The sequence below is a fragment of the Vidua chalybeata genome, chromosome 6, assembly GCF_026979565.1.
Source record: "Vidua chalybeata isolate OUT-0048 chromosome 6, bVidCha1 merged haplotype, whole genome shotgun sequence".
NCBI lineage: Eukaryota > Metazoa > Chordata > Aves > Passeriformes > Viduidae > Vidua > Vidua chalybeata.
This window is the reverse complement of record NC_071535.1, coordinates 25075423-25091411: the sequence shown is the minus strand read 5'-3', so window position 1 is coordinate 25091411 and position 15989 is coordinate 25075423. Positions and strand designations below refer to the sequence as shown.

Sequence of the window (15989 nt, the reverse complement as noted above, 5' to 3'; positions counted from 1 at the left end):
GAAAAACAAGTAACAGACCAAGACTGTAGAATTTAAGCAAGCCTAAAATGTATTATCTAACATATTTAATGACATTCTTTTTTAACTCAAGCTGTAACTGCAAAGGGCTTTTTAAGGCAATTTCTTAGGTATATTTCTTCATTAAGAAAATAAGGGACTATATAACAGATAAATTTATACAAACTAATTCTGTCATTCCAAATATTGCAATTTGTTTCCAAAACATAGTTGCATCATCCTTTGAATAAATACAATGAAAATTGCTTTGAAGTTTTTATACTATTGAACAGTTAAATAAATATGTGATAAATTAAATGTTATCAGGCATTTTTGCCATTTGGAGGACATTTTTTATTTAAGATTGCTTATCTTACAGTTAAAGGATATAATTTACATTATATATACTCCATGGTTATATGGTAAAAAGTCCTGCAAGGTAAGTGTAGGCTAGGTAAAGTTGCAGCCATTGAGTGTTTCCAAATAAATGGTATTGTTTTCTGCCTAGTTTACCAACACACTACATATTGATAGGCATTGACTTTATCTGAATTTATGTAAGAATCTTAATTTTTACAGTGTGTGTGGTTTCAAAATTGCTAAATTACTGCACGAAATTCTACTTGATGCTTACATTTTCATTAAAAAACTCAACACATTTAACATTCTGCAAAACTGTCCTTCTAGGAAAATCCTTGATGCATTGTTTACTTTTATGCTGTTCCACAAAATCTTACAGCTCACTAAATTCATCAGTGGTTTCTAACATCTTCTAGGAAGAAAAAGCTGTGATTCATCAGTGCAGACAAAGCTGGGCTTTAATCCATTTCTATAACCATATTGCCAAGTCTATATTGTTTACATTGCGTCTCAATTAAGAGACAGGCAGGACACCTGGTACTTCTTTATCTAAGTCCCACGGGCTGCCAGATGACTCAAAATCCATAACAGGTGCTAAGGCAGTGTGAGTGGAGCACCATTAACACAAGCTGGAATTGGATAAAATTTGGACTACGCTTAACCACTTAAAACACTCAATTATGAAACTAAAAAATGTAACCACTCTGCACCAAGGTTCTTTACAGAAAGCTTATAAAGATATGTAGAATTAAAGTGCAAGTGAACTGAACCAAAAATAAATTTTAATTTCAGTATATTCTTTAGCATATAAACTACACAAAAACTAATTATATTAAAAAGTTTGGGTTCTTTTTAAGATAGTAATAAAAAAAATATACTTTACTGAATTAACTCTAATTCTGTTCATCTGCTTAGGCAGCAAAAATGACAAAAATTATGCTCAGATTTCTTGGAATTTCAAAATTAAGGGAAAAAATATCTGAATTAAGATTACTTATTCAATTCTTCAACTCCATAGAACCCAGAAGTTATTTTATTTTAAGGACTTTGGCAAATAGGAACATCTTATGGAAGGATTCAAAAACCAACAAAGGTTCAAGTGAAAACTTGTATGATAAAAGATACTCATTTGCACCAAAAAATCCCACTGCAGATGCCTTTTCAGCACTTTTTCATCTAAGGTGACTGAACTACATATTAAGCTTAGACTCTGACAGAACACACTGCATGAGAGAAAAAATGAGTATCAGAAATTTTACAGTGGACAATTACTTAAGAACTATCTGTATCTAAATGTGCAGTAATCCAATTAAGTTTCTATTTAATATTGTAATTATCAAGAACACAATATAGTGATTTTATTACCAGAGTAAGCAGCTACAAAGTACAGTAAACTGTCATTTAAGACAGTGTCAGAGTATCTATGATAAGCAGCACATTGGCTTAAACTAATGCACTATATGCCTCTAGGGAACAAAAGGCTCAGAGACTGGGGTTTAACATCAGAATCTATCCATTAATCTTGACTTAAATATAATCTACTCTGCAGTAAGAAGAAGAATGGGCATTCAATGAATTATCTGCTTGAACTATAGCAGGAGCATACTAATACTAACGTATAGCAGAAAGCATCAGTTTTGGTACCATTTATAGTGTATTGTTGGTTCTACCAACCCTGAACTGCATTTTAGCATGAAGTTAAAAAGTCAGATCAAACAGCTACCAGGATGGGAAGGATGAATACCTCAGCACAACTTTGCCTGGGTTTTTAGAAGAATAATGATAGTATTTAAAAATACTACACTCATCCATGTTTTAGTAACAGGCTATGGACATGAAAACAAAATAGTGAAGAAAAAAGGCTGAAGCCCATATGCAGGCAGAATTCCCACTCCAACTTACAGGGAGCATTTGTCTTACTAATGTATCCAAGATGGGAATCAATGAATCCATAAGGTATGTTGTGCTAATTGTTTTGAAGCCCATTACAGCTGCCACTGCTTTAGGCTCTCTCTGGAGTGACGGAGCGCTGCTCCTGTGGTCACCTGGCAGCTGTGGGTTTGCAGGAGGCAGCAGGGGAGGTGCAGGACCACCGGCCATGGGACTGAAATTTAGTAAAGCTGTTGTACCAAACATACCAACAAAAGATGTTAAGGTTTGGGCTGAAGTGATGACTGCAACAAATGAGGAAAACCATAGGCCAGAGGGGAACTACAACCCCACAAACTAACTCCTGATGTTGGGAGAGGAATTCATCCTCATTGTAAAATCTGGCACTACATCAGTTTTAACTCTAGTAATTAAGATTGATAGGTGTAAAGAATACAGAATCAAAACTAATTCTCTACTCTCTGGTATTAGCATGAATGCTTAAGCTCACTGTTTTCATACATTCAAGTATTTAAATTTCTACTTTAAATACCTTCTCTGCATATACAGACATATTATTTGATGAGAAAAACAGCAAATGCATTTTCATGAAGAAATCACTCCAAACTGCAAAATTCCAAATAAAAATTATATTAATATTAAATACTCTCCAGTAAAAAGACTACACATACAGGTATGTATTCATTTTCCATACCACACTACTAGTAACAAAGGAAACTTCTCTAATGAGAAATTCTGTCATTAACTCAAATCTGTACTTTAATGAACTTTACAACTACCTTTTAGAAATTTTATAGTTGATGAGAATGTTTTCTCTTTATCTTGGGTTGCTGCACTACCAGTAGCAGATAATCTACTTATAAGCCTCTTTGGAGAGCTTAAGTCAATTTTAAGAATGATTTTAAAAACTCAAAGTCAGGCTTCCATTTAAATGAAGGAAACAAATATTAATTTTCAGTTATTTCCCTTTTTATTAATATTTTGAACAGCAATTAGCAAAGTAGCTAATTGCTCCCCTCCCTAATGCCGTCAAGCTGTTGAGAGCAGTCTGCAGCACTACAATGGTACTATTGTGAACACAGCCTGGGCTTCCTTCCCACAGAGAGTTAAGTGGGCAGTTCCTGCTGCCCATGATTGGTGTCCAGTGAAACAATACTTAAGAGCCAGGTTTTATCAGTTCCACGCCAAAGAAGTAAAGCCAGGGAACCCAAGCCTTCATATCATGCTGAACCATATGCCAACCCTGCTGGCCCCTAAGGTTTATCACTAGGAATCAGGATCCATCATGTCCCCTGTGAAATTTCACTTCACATACCTTCTGTGAAGTGCATGGCTTTGCTGAAAACTGACCTTTTTCCACAATTGGCATGAACAGATGGATGGTAACTATGGTTTAGCAAGCTGAAATTAAACGATTTTCTAATAGCATGCATTCTTCTGTGTTTGGGAGGAGAAGCATTCAGAAGGAGATAGATGTATTTGTGACCCATGGATTTATTCAGCTGCAGCTAATCGGCAATTAAACTATTTTCTCGATGTCTAGAAAAGTATATTGAGATTAATTTGATTGGCCAGGCTATGATTAGGACTCACGTCCTTCGGATTGCCATATGGTAACTCCAATTACTGTAACACTAACTTTTAATCCTTGCTTTATGTTAGCTTATTCCATTTTTCTACTACATGGCAAATACAGAATAAACTATAATCTTTTTTGTTATAATGTTGACACTGGTAAATATTTTTACATGAAGTGCATTCCATCTCCGGCTAGATATTTCCACATACCGCTAGATGTTATATACGAGCCCTTTTTCAGTAACTGAAATACAGACCTGTAGGAGGATGAAGCCAACCAATGTGCTAGTTTCTATTAATCTATTTTTTTTTTTTTTGTACCTATGATCTTCTAATCCCTCTGTTGGCACAGGAAAGCATGCCCCAACTGTTTTGATTACCATATGCAGAATGATGCAGAAACAGTTTGCCAATATCTTATTCAACTCACCCCAAAACATCACTCTTATCTCAAAACCGTTATGGTTTTGCCAGTTTTGGTTGTTATAAATAATCTCCCACACTTCCCACCAATTTAAATATCAGAATCAACCATATGGAATGCCACTTACTTATTTTTATATATACATGGCTTTTAGTGTTTTAAAATACAAGCCTTGCAAGTTGTTTGCACATCCCTTATCTGTTATGAATTTATGAAAAGAAAAGGATTAAACCAATACACAATGCTGTTTTTTGCAATGTAAAACCAGGGCTTAAATAGTTTAAAATTATTTCTTTACATCTTAGGAATGTCAGGAAAAATTGTTTTATCTTCTATGCTTTTATTCACAGACTTCTGAGAGCTATCAAAGAAATCTGTATGAATTTTAACACCTTAAGGGGGCAAGAGTCTTAACATTTTAACAAAGGGCTTTTGTTACCCAAAATGTTTAATTAATTAATAAGGTTAAGTAGGTATTAACAAAAAACCTGTCAGTTTGTGTTACACACAAGGCAATCAACTCTGTGTAACATTGGATTAGTTTATCTTTTTCATTCCAGTTTAAGGACTTGTAGCCTTCTCCCTGCAAAATTTATTTTTTAAAAAGGGATTTATAGACTTTAAAAAAACATTTTATAATGAAAGAGTGATTCCACTACTAACTTTCAGCTAACAACATGCAAAAATTTCCTCCCTTAAAAATATGTTGTAACAAGAAAAATTCCCTTCCCTCAGGGGATCTGTAATGACATATCCAGACTCAGAAGTTCTAGAGGCTGATAAAGAGGCTGATAAAGCAGATCACTGCTTTTCAGGATAGCTCACTACCCTCCTTCTATCCTAAAACAGAATACCACCAGCATAAGCCTACCCATATTTTTGAGAAATCAGTAGAACCAATATTTCTCCTTCAGATGGGTAAATTATATTTATGAAAGAACGTAGAAGTAAAAGAATCTAGAATATATTTTTCCAAACAGTACAAAAAGATTTGAGTCTCCCCCATAAGTGTCTACAACATCAACAGAGCACTCAGGTCTTTATAATGCAATTAATAGCAGAAAACAACATTACTACAGTCAATCAGTTTTGCTAACTTTATATTTTGTGTTTTTACCACTTTCAAGAGAGTCTCATATACTTCATTACAGAAAAGTATCTAATAAATAAAGCTGTACTGCTGACTGATATATGGTGTAGATATCTTGTGATAACAACAGCACTATTAAATACTTGTGCTTAAACTGTACCCCTTTAACATGCTTCAGGTCAGGCAGTTTCACTTTAATGCCTGCAAAGGTCATGGAGCAGATCTTTCTGGGAACTATACTAAGACACACTGGGAAATAAGGTGGTGATATGAGACAGCCAACGTTGGACAAATCATGCACAAATTTGCTGGCCTTCTACAGCAGTGTTACAGCACTGGTACATGAGCCAAGAGTAACTGATGTCATCTACCTGGATCTGTGCAAAGCACCTGACACTGATACCCTTGTTCCTAAATTTGAGAGACATGGATTTGATGGATGGACCACTTGGTGGATCAGGAATTGTCTGGATGATCACACTCAAGGAGTTGTGATCAACAATACAATGTCACACTTCAACTTACTCCTCACATTAAAAATACATGAAAACCGAGTGAAATTTTGTGAAATTATATTCACTAGATGAAAATGTAGCAGACACAGCAGCTTGGTACACACATCTGCAAGTATTTCACTAGAAGTTATTTGAAGTGTCTATATGACAAACACGAAGGCAAGAGTTTAAAAGCCTATCACAAATGTTGGCTCAATCAGCTGTCTCTAGTGGCTAAAATCAAAGGCATTTAAGTGATGCTTTGGAATTATTCATTGCAAAACAATCCTATTCTTTCAACAGGTAACTAATAAATGATGGCTGAGAACAGGCTTGCACTACCTCTGAGATCCAATTGTTACCCAGAACACTGCCTGCTTTTGCTCCCTGGTGTTGCATTTTAACCCTAATTGCATGATCAAGCCAATAAATTGGACTCAGGGGACAAAAAACCCTACAAAAGTACCTATCCTGACAAAACCAGAGGTTTCAAGAAAATGCACTTCAAACAGAACTGAGGCATGATGAGACAAGCAAAGGAGAGGTACCAAGGCTTGAAAGATAGTCATTAATACTACAGATTACTGTAATTCTGGCTGTCAAGGTGATCGATTTAAGCAGCATATGCCAATCAATACTCTTCTCATTTACTGAGCAGCATGAGATATATAGTTAGGCAAGATGTCCCTAAGACAGGATTTCAAACCATACTTAACGAACATAAATAGCACAATTTATGCTTTGGAATCTTAGCTCTTTTTTCATTTAGCCTTTTTTTTTTTTTTTTTTAATTGGGCAAACTTCAACATGATGTTATTCATACAGAAGTTATTTTAGATTATTCTATTACACTGCATTGCCACTGTGCCAATTCCTTTACATAAGATATTTGAAACTGTACTAATTTTCTGTATAACATATTAAAACATTAATCTTGAACATGAACATTCTTAAATGCAGCAGTTATTTAAGTACTGGGCATTTTGGGTTTTTTGGCATTAGTGGTCTGTCATTCTGAGCACTTTAGCCATTCATGGCCATACAAGTAATCTGGTATTACATCTTTCTGGTATTTTCCCAGCAATTTTCCTTACAACAGCCTCTTTTTGTTCAGAAATACTTGTGAAATCACAGGAAAATACATTAATTTGACATATTACTTCAGAGGAAAAGTAGAGTAAAGGTAAAGATATAGCTATTACAGTCATTGCATACCTACAGTGAGACACACACACAGAGACAGAATTCTATATAGATATATATAGAGATCTAATACTTTTATATTTAGGTTTCTTATAATGTGCAGAAAAACTGCTACATGATTCCTTAAAACCAAAATACCTGAAGAGTTCATTAAAACGATCATATACTTCTACACATCTTGGAAATCTTCAGTTTTTCATGTTATGTCATTGTATGCAGGCATTTAATTAATCAGTCACATTTATAATTATTAAAATATCAAATAAGTTGTCAGCAGAACTAGGATCTGGGAGAACACCCAGAGCAATTCAAAGTACAGGAAAGTCCGAACATCAGATTCTGTATCTTATGAGTCTTGCTTGAACTAGGAAAACAATTTCCACTGCTAAACAGTAAAATAGATTTCAGAAATAACTGCATTTTCTTCTGGAAAAAACAGCAGGGGTCATATGACAAACTCATCCATGTCTCTTACTTGAAATCATATCAAACAAGGCTACAACAGTAGTCATCAGGAATGGAATAAATATGCACTGAAATTCTGAAATCTGTAATTATTTGTATAAAATATATAAAGTAGTTTAAAAAAAAGAGTACCAAGCATTATTTTTAATGTTGGTAGTTTCTCACCTGTGATGACAGGAAAAAAAAAAAAGAGTAAGAGGTATGTTAAAATCTTATTAAACGTCCTGTATCAAAAACATTTTGCCAGAAATACAGCAAACTTTCCAGACTCTTGGCATATGCCAGATAAAAAAAAAATTCTAAACCAGAAAATATGAGAAGAGCAATCATAATTTCATGCATTATTCCTTTCACTACACCAATACTATGAGAGTGAGCAACCCTTATGCCTCTTCCATTTGATACACAGTTGTCACTGATGCAGTGCCACTCTATTCACTTTTTTCCTTGGAGCTCATGCAGCTTTAAGATAGAAAACTTCCTGGAGAAAGGGAAACTGGCACTGCCAAAATCACTGCTATCCAGTTTTAACTTCTAAGTTTCTGTACAAATGAGAAATCTTCAAAATCTTTACAAGTTACAGTTTGAAAAATCAAATACAACAAATATTCTTAATTAAAAATGAAACAAATGTAGCCAGAAGTCTGAAGAATACCCTTTGCTCACTGTATGCCAGTAATAAAGAACACTTCACTTTTCCAGGGCCTGCCATTCTAACTTCAGGCAGGAGATGGTCAAGCAGGAACAACAAACAGCAACACTACCAGCTCTAATAAAACCCTTTCTTGGGGCAGTTGAGTATCACCTCAAGAAAAAAAGCTTTTTCTGAGTGATCTGCTTCTATTACAGGGCAAACTTTTAACAAACCACTCATAGACATTACTTTATTCATAAATAAGTTACTGCCTTTTCAGACACCATACGGGGTTAATTCCTTCCCTTTCTCTAGAAGACAACTATCAAAAGATTAGCTACAATACATGAAGTACCAACTGATTAGTCATACAATATCAAGAAAGTTAGGAGGATGTCCAATCCAATCCAATCATTCCAATTAAGATTTACTCTATAACATTTTTAGATGGAATAATTAAAGCGGGATTGTTTTTTGCTATTTAAATGAATTGGTTACATGTGACAAAAAAAAAAAATCAAAACTTTGCAGATTATTAGAAAGAAGTGAAAATTATGCTATGATGATTAAGGATAAAACAGTCATGCATATTCCAGGTATTCTAAAATATCTATAAATTTCAGATTTAAAAGATGCTAAAGAGGATTTAGCTTTTTACTGTGTGTCTTAGGTAGCATCTACAACAGGGGAATACTATGTAAGACAGAGTTTCTGAATTGCACTATCTGAAGTTTGGAATAATTGTCAACACTCCAGAATTTGTGTACAATGAAAAAAGTGGCACTTACTTTCTTCACAATTGCAATTTCACTCTTACAAGGTTTCTATCTAGTATTTGTCCTGCTTTGTTGCAGTAATTGTAAAAAGTTGGATCACTGAAGGTGCCTACTATGTCAAGATGTACCTCTTGGCATCTGGCTGACGTCTGCTGTTTATTCAGGAAGTTCAAACAAAATTTTATATGAAGCCACAATTTCTGTTGTTCCAAATACTTAGTATTGATCAATTTCCCACACAAGGTTGATTCTGAATTCAGAATGTGACAAAATGCTTGGTCTGAGACATGAGCCATGAATAAAACTCTTCATATCAAGAATTTCAATGCAATTCACTAAGTAAAGAGTATTTAACAATCCCTAAATATTGTCCTTCTTATTCTACATCATAGTGAAAACGACTGTTCTCAACATTTAGTCCCATTATTACATCTTCATTTTTGAGTTTTAGAAGTTTTCCCAACATATGTGCACCATGAGCATACTCAGGAGATACACATACATTTCTTAAGACAATGGCAAATGCAATGAGGAGAAGAAATACATCAGCTATGAGACAGAGAGGGGGTTACTGCTGCTTCATTAGCAGGACACCACGAGTATTTTGTGCTTCTGTCTGTATGTATGCCACCTCTTCCTGAGTGGGTATTCATACAAGAGAGCCAGGCTACCAAAAATTACTGGGGACCAAAGAATCCTTGAAGGAGAAACTAAAGCAAATTCCACACACCACTGTAAAAACTCCACCCAAAATAGCAATATTCTCTTCACACAGCTGCAGCAATGAGTGTGTCAAGAATCAAAAAAATCAGGACACCTGCCATGCATGACTAATGTTTGCTGATAAATTTAGTAAATTTTTAATCTTAGAACATGATAATATGGAAATATATAGTATCCTGAGCAAAGAATAAAACCACAGAGCAGATAAAACCTTTAAAATCATTAACCAAATAAAATCTTTAAAGTGTTTTGCTATCTAAGTATGCTATCAGAAATGTCAAAATAACGTCAGAAAGAGGAAGGTGATTGACAGAATATGTCAGTCTCAGAAACACATACTCCAAGATGGAGAAGACTGTAAGAGGGAGATGACCAGAATTTCTGGTATCCATGCAACCATTATTATAGCATTCACACATACTGCCATTGCCACACTGTGATTAACAGACCCGTGCATTAAGGAAAAGGTTGCAATCAGGTTACGTGAAGAGGACTGAATATCCCTGCTGATTGCAAATGACAGCTGATTTTTTCAGTCAGGTCTGCACTTAGAAAATGCACTGTCTCAAAGGGTAGATAAGCTCTCCTTAGAAGTAGGAGGGCCAAACTCAGTGCCAATTTTTCCCCATCTCATACACAAGCAAATCAACAGAGTCTTAGTTTAATTAAGAGCTTACAGTGATCCATCACCACAAGATCTACAATGTGATGTTATAAACATTCTTCAAAAATGGATAATCACAGGCCTACATATATATCGTTAGCTCTCTATTAAGTCAAAAAGTGCCCACCAAGTATTACACACTACCAGAAAACAAAGCACACACCTGCAGGCAGAGAGACATCCATACACTCATGCTGGCTTTGAAATTAACTACTTCTGCTGGTCTACTACTGTAAAAAGAAAGGCTAATACAGAAATGTAGTGCCTGACATCTGTTTTCTTTGACAAGTCTCAAGCACTCTTGTGCCCTTGGCATCCACATTCAACTGGATATCTATTAACTATCATCCAAATTCCTAATAAACTAACACTGCTCAGTATATTAGAGATTTGTAAGTAAGTAAATGAAGATCAGTTTCAAGAACATCACTTCAGGATTCTCTTTCACTGACACTGTTATGGTCCTGGACTTGTGGAAATCCTTGATCATCAGATTCACTTTTCCATTTCCTGTACTTTCTGAAAAATAGCACTTTTGTTCCCTTTTTCCTCCCTCTTCAAATGTATTGTTTTCACCACTCTGAGCCCTCTTTTTCTTTGCTGCAGAAATATTCCAACAGAAGAAAAGGCCATCTTGATTAGTGAATCCTGTCTGTCTTCCACAAGAGACATTAATTCCGGTAGTGTCTCCAGAAAAGCTACTTAACCACAGACCATAAAATATGCCTGTTCCTCACATCCTTTACTCTATTACAAACTTAAAAGCCAAAAGTGAACTGCTGCAGCCATAGCTAAAATATCCCAGAGGAAAAAAAGCAGGAGACAATACAGTCCTTGACGTCTTCAACTCCCTGCTGTCACAGGAACATAATTAGATTCAACTTTCAAATGTTCCTAGATAACAGACCATGTCCATGTTACAGGAAACATCCACCACTCTTAGCTATTCTTGTGTGAGGGAAATTCCTTCTTGACCTCAAGTCTGGCCATGGGTTGAACACCAAGAGCATGTCCATGACATTTTTAATCAAGAGGTTTTTATACCACTGAGACTTACACCAGACTTTGAAGTTTAGCATTTTTTGCTGTTTTCTACTGACACAACTGACTCCATCAGAGCCTAATTCAAGCTAGGAAAGTTTGTAGATCTTTTTTTTAATTTCACACCAAGCAAACAGGTTTTAAAGAACTTCCCACAACCCCATTTTAATTTTTAGATTACTATGCTGAACAGTAAATATAAGATACTCCAAACCAGACGGAAAAAGAATTCTACTGATTGTGGCAACAACTGACAACTTAAGAAAGGCACCCTTTAATATCAGTGTCCAGTCAACTGGTACTTTTTAAGCTTACCAAGTGATGACATGAAACCTACCAACCAATGCTATCTAAAATCAAATACACATAATGCTTCCCACTTATTATGCTAACCATTCCAGGAGACATATTATCAGCATTTTAGTGGAGTCCACATTATGTCATAAATGACATGCTGTGCTCTGATGCATACTAAAAAGTACAATTTGGAAAACTGAATTACAAATGCAGTGCACAACTCCATGGAACTGGCCAATTCCTATACATTGAGCTGGTAAGCTATGTCCAAGGAATGTAATAAACCTTTCATATTCTGTAAAGTTTAAACATACAAGTCTGTGGGGTTTTTTTTGGTACTGGAAGTTTATGATTTCAAAGTAAATTGTTTTCCAATTGCTCATCGCTATACATCAATATAATGCTCTAAACCATCACTTTTGATGGTTGATGATGATAATGATAATACATTTTAAATTCTTTGACTAAATTACTTGAGTAATGACAGAAAGATCGGACCTTTCCAAACATGAAAATACAATGAATCAACATGTGTCATCTACAGAAATGGCACAAACATCACTTAATGTGATCACATAAAACACATCCATCATTCATCCCTAAATCCATTTCATCATATCTAATCCAAAACTCTGCAAATATTAACAGTCAGTCACAGAAAAAATAGTGTTTTAGCAACAGCCTATCACATGACAAGAACTAGTATTTACAGCTTGGTTAGAAATTAAAAACAGAATTCTTTTGGATCAAAATTTAAACTTATCTTTCAGTTTATGAAATTCAGAAATTTGTTGATGATTTAACTAACATGATGATTTTAACTTGTTGATCTAACTAACAGAACGCAATCTAAAGTACGGAAAAGGGGTATAAGTGACTGACTTACCTTATGTTTTTTAATTTATGGTTGATAGATCTATTCTTCCAAGAGCAGCTCCTCCAAAACATACCATTTCAGTTCCAACAACAAAACCAGAAAAGATGCAGCCTTTTCTGACACATTTACAAAGATACTAACATGATTTTGAGATCAACTTTGTGTTCTGAGCTGAGTAACAAAATCTGTGTGACGGAAATTTCATAAACTTCTCACCTTGAAGAAAAGCAGCATTATTGGAACTAGAAAATAAAACTAAGTCACACTAATACTGGATAAATACTTAATATCTTAAGGAAAGAAAGATTATTAACATCATGGTATTGCTATTTTAGAAAGACTATTCACAAAACGGTCATTAAAATAATTTTGTTAACAAAAAATGACAAGTCTGTGCTACAAAACATTAGTAAACAAGCAATTTTTCAGCACTTCATCTATTGTTTATTTAATTTAAAAAATCTGGTCTTCATCTGAATGCTCTTCTATGGTTTTAAGTTCCCTAAAGGCAACATCACCGTTAAAAAAAAATTCCCTATATTAATCTGAAAAAAAGAAAAAAATGCCATGAATATCATATCTGTAGAACTGCAAGGGAATGTATATGCCTTGGAAACCATTTGAGTGAAAGGATACAAGTTTTGGTATAATGGGATTAATGATTTCAACGCACGGCTTGCATTTATAGCTGTTGCGCGAACCATAATAGGCAGAATTTTTCCATTCACAATAGCACCATCAAAGAGTGGACCAAAAAATGGAACCTGAATAAAAAATTAAGAAGTTCAACATAAAGCAAGACAAGATCATAGCTATAACAATTAGCAATCAACATTAACAATTGAGCACTCAAATATATGTCTTTTTCCCTCCTCTTTGCTAGATAATCAAACCAGTTATTGTGTTGCAAGTCAGACCTTTTCTCTTGTGGAAATATACAGCCATATAACTGCTTGATATCCTTGGCAACAGATAACACAGCATTTGAAAAAAATTAAGTAACTATTTGAATGTCTCATCAAAGATTGTTTCCAACATTTGCTGTAAAAATCCTAGGAAGTCATGCATATAATGCTTATGAGGTTGATAGGCTAGATGATAATATTATAGATGGTAATAAGCAAAAGAAATAATTACTCAAATTATAATGTATTTTTTATCATGGCTCTAGTTATTAACATATCTATAAGGACCAACCCACTGTGAAAGTGTCATACAGTTACTGGTGTACTGACCTTCACCTTCTGTTTTTTTTTTTTTCTTCTGTTCTTCTTCCTTTTTACATTATCTGAACCAAAACACTGTAAGCTCTTTACAGAAGAAATCTGTGGTGAAAGTTTTGCCTTTTTGGAGCCTGATTGTAAAACCTTATTTGTGAGATCAGTAGAAAACCTCAACATTTAGTATAGCTAGCCCCCAAAAGGTGAACAGAACAGATAGATCTTATGTTTTGGCATTACATATCTCTCTAATCCATCATCATTTTGCAACTAAAACAAAACAAAAAAAACCAAACATTCAGTACTATCTTCATTTCCTGTACATGCGAATAAAGTTCTGAAACTGCTGACATAAAGCAGGAGAAAAGCAGCAAAATTTGTGCATCAGCTCAGCAAAGGGAGCAGAGTGTACACTAAATATTCTTCCTGCTAGAAGGAAACAAATGCTGCAAAATAATTTTATATCCCTGTGTTATCTTTGCCATTAGTCATTTACTGTAGTTTTGAGAATACTGAAATGTGATGGAAGGCACTTTTTCATGCACAAGGACTTCTTTTTGGACTAACAACAATCCCTGTTTTCAGCAGTTTTTGCTTTCCTTCTTAACCTGCATGCTCCCAATAATACAACTATTTGTATTTAAATTAGTAAAAGAATATACTTATTAGTTAAAAATGTAAGTAATCCAACAATAACAAGACTGATTATTGTTTCATTCCTATCAATAGATAGAGGCAATCATCATAATGAGGAGATCCTATTTCTGCCATACCTCATTTACTAATATGACTGCTTGTAATAATAATTTTAATAAAGTATAGAAATTCATGGCAAGTGGCATCACACACAAAAGTTAGGTAGTACAAAAACTCATGACCACTTTTACTCAGTCAGTTTTGTGTTCACAACCCTAAACCACGGCTTTAAGAACAGGGCCAGCACTGACATTTGAGGAACAGTCATTAGAAAGAATGTGTGTTCTATGCCTAAGGGCTGAGTCATCTTGCTTTACTGAATTCATCTCCAAATTCTTGTGCGGAGATAAGAAGAAAGTAAAAAATAGGTTTCAGAGGAAAAAGGGGAATATGACATGGATGGAGAAGTTGGAAGAGGCCATTATTCTAACAACCTTGGTTATGTATCAAATTGGATTAAAAAGTTCAACAAGTTTACTGTAATATTTAAATTACTAATGCAGAATATTCTAGCTTTGTTTCTAGATTATGCTGTTAGCAGATATACTTTACAGCATCAGGTCTTTGCAATTTCAAGTTACTTATTTTACTATGCACTGTACTCACTGAGCTCTTCCCTCCTACCACCACTGCAACTGTCCATGCTTAAGACATCACCTTGTTGGATCAATCTATTATACCCAAACCTCAGATTCTAAACAAAACTCATGTTAAACACACAAAGGAAACACAAAAGAAAACAAATCCTTACCTCAGGCTTTTTCATGATCTGGATACTGAACATATGGTTTTTCATGGGATAGATAACTATAAGAACATCACCAAATTCTGTTGGAATTATTCCTCTTCTATAATCTCGAGTATGTTCAGACCAGACAATGTGTACTTCATCATTTCCTAAATGTCTTAGCTGGAAAATCAGGAATAAAATGCCATCAGTTTGAATGTTCTTAATTAATATTCTATAGCCATACAGCTATATTAAATGTATATATTTAAAAAGACAAACCCACTAAAAAAGGTGAAGAAAAATTAGTAAAATTACCAAATTACACAACAGTTCTTTTAAATTTTCAGTGTATTAGTTGACAGCACTGGTTTGTGCTATATATGAATATCTGTTTCCTACTGGAAGCTAAAATTTTGTTGATATTATCTCAAGAATGCAGAATGGTTCAACCTGATTTATTAAAATATGTTCAAGATTGCCATCACTGATAGGAAGAAAATTACTGAATTCTGTAAGAACTTCTAAAGTATATGAATGGAGATCTGTTTAAAAGTTACATATCTGAGAAGTTAACCTCATCATTCTTGCCAAATTCCAAATTGCCTACTACAAACAAAAAGCTTTTAAAGGAGAATAGTTACTGCATTCTCCACAGCTCCCAGACTAACTAAGATAAATGCTCATTTTCCATGAAACCAGGACATCTTTGTAAAAATAACACCCTTGCTCCCCTGCAAACAACAAAATGGTTCTTGATCTGGCTCAGAATGGCCAAATGGGTTCCTCAAAATCCATGCTTCATCCTCAGATGTAATCATATAACCAGATTA

The 15989-nt window shown here is 34.5% G+C and overlaps 1 protein-coding gene across 2 annotated transcripts in view; it reads right to left on the bottom strand.

Moving 5' to 3' along the window:
* Positions 1 to 15989, bottom strand: part of RALGAPA1 (Ral GTPase activating protein catalytic subunit alpha 1) — a 131318-nt gene that overhangs the window by 20071 nt on the left and 95258 nt on the right. For both annotated transcript variants that reach the window (XM_053944606.1, XM_053944607.1), the window contains exons 37-38: positions 15181 to 15339; positions 13150 to 13277 (exon numbers count right to left, since the gene is read on the bottom strand). In XM_053944606.1, the coding sequence (XP_053800581.1) occupies positions 13150 to 13277; positions 15181 to 15339 (287 nt within the window). The remainder of the gene's footprint in view (positions 1 to 13149; positions 13278 to 15180; positions 15340 to 15989) is intronic.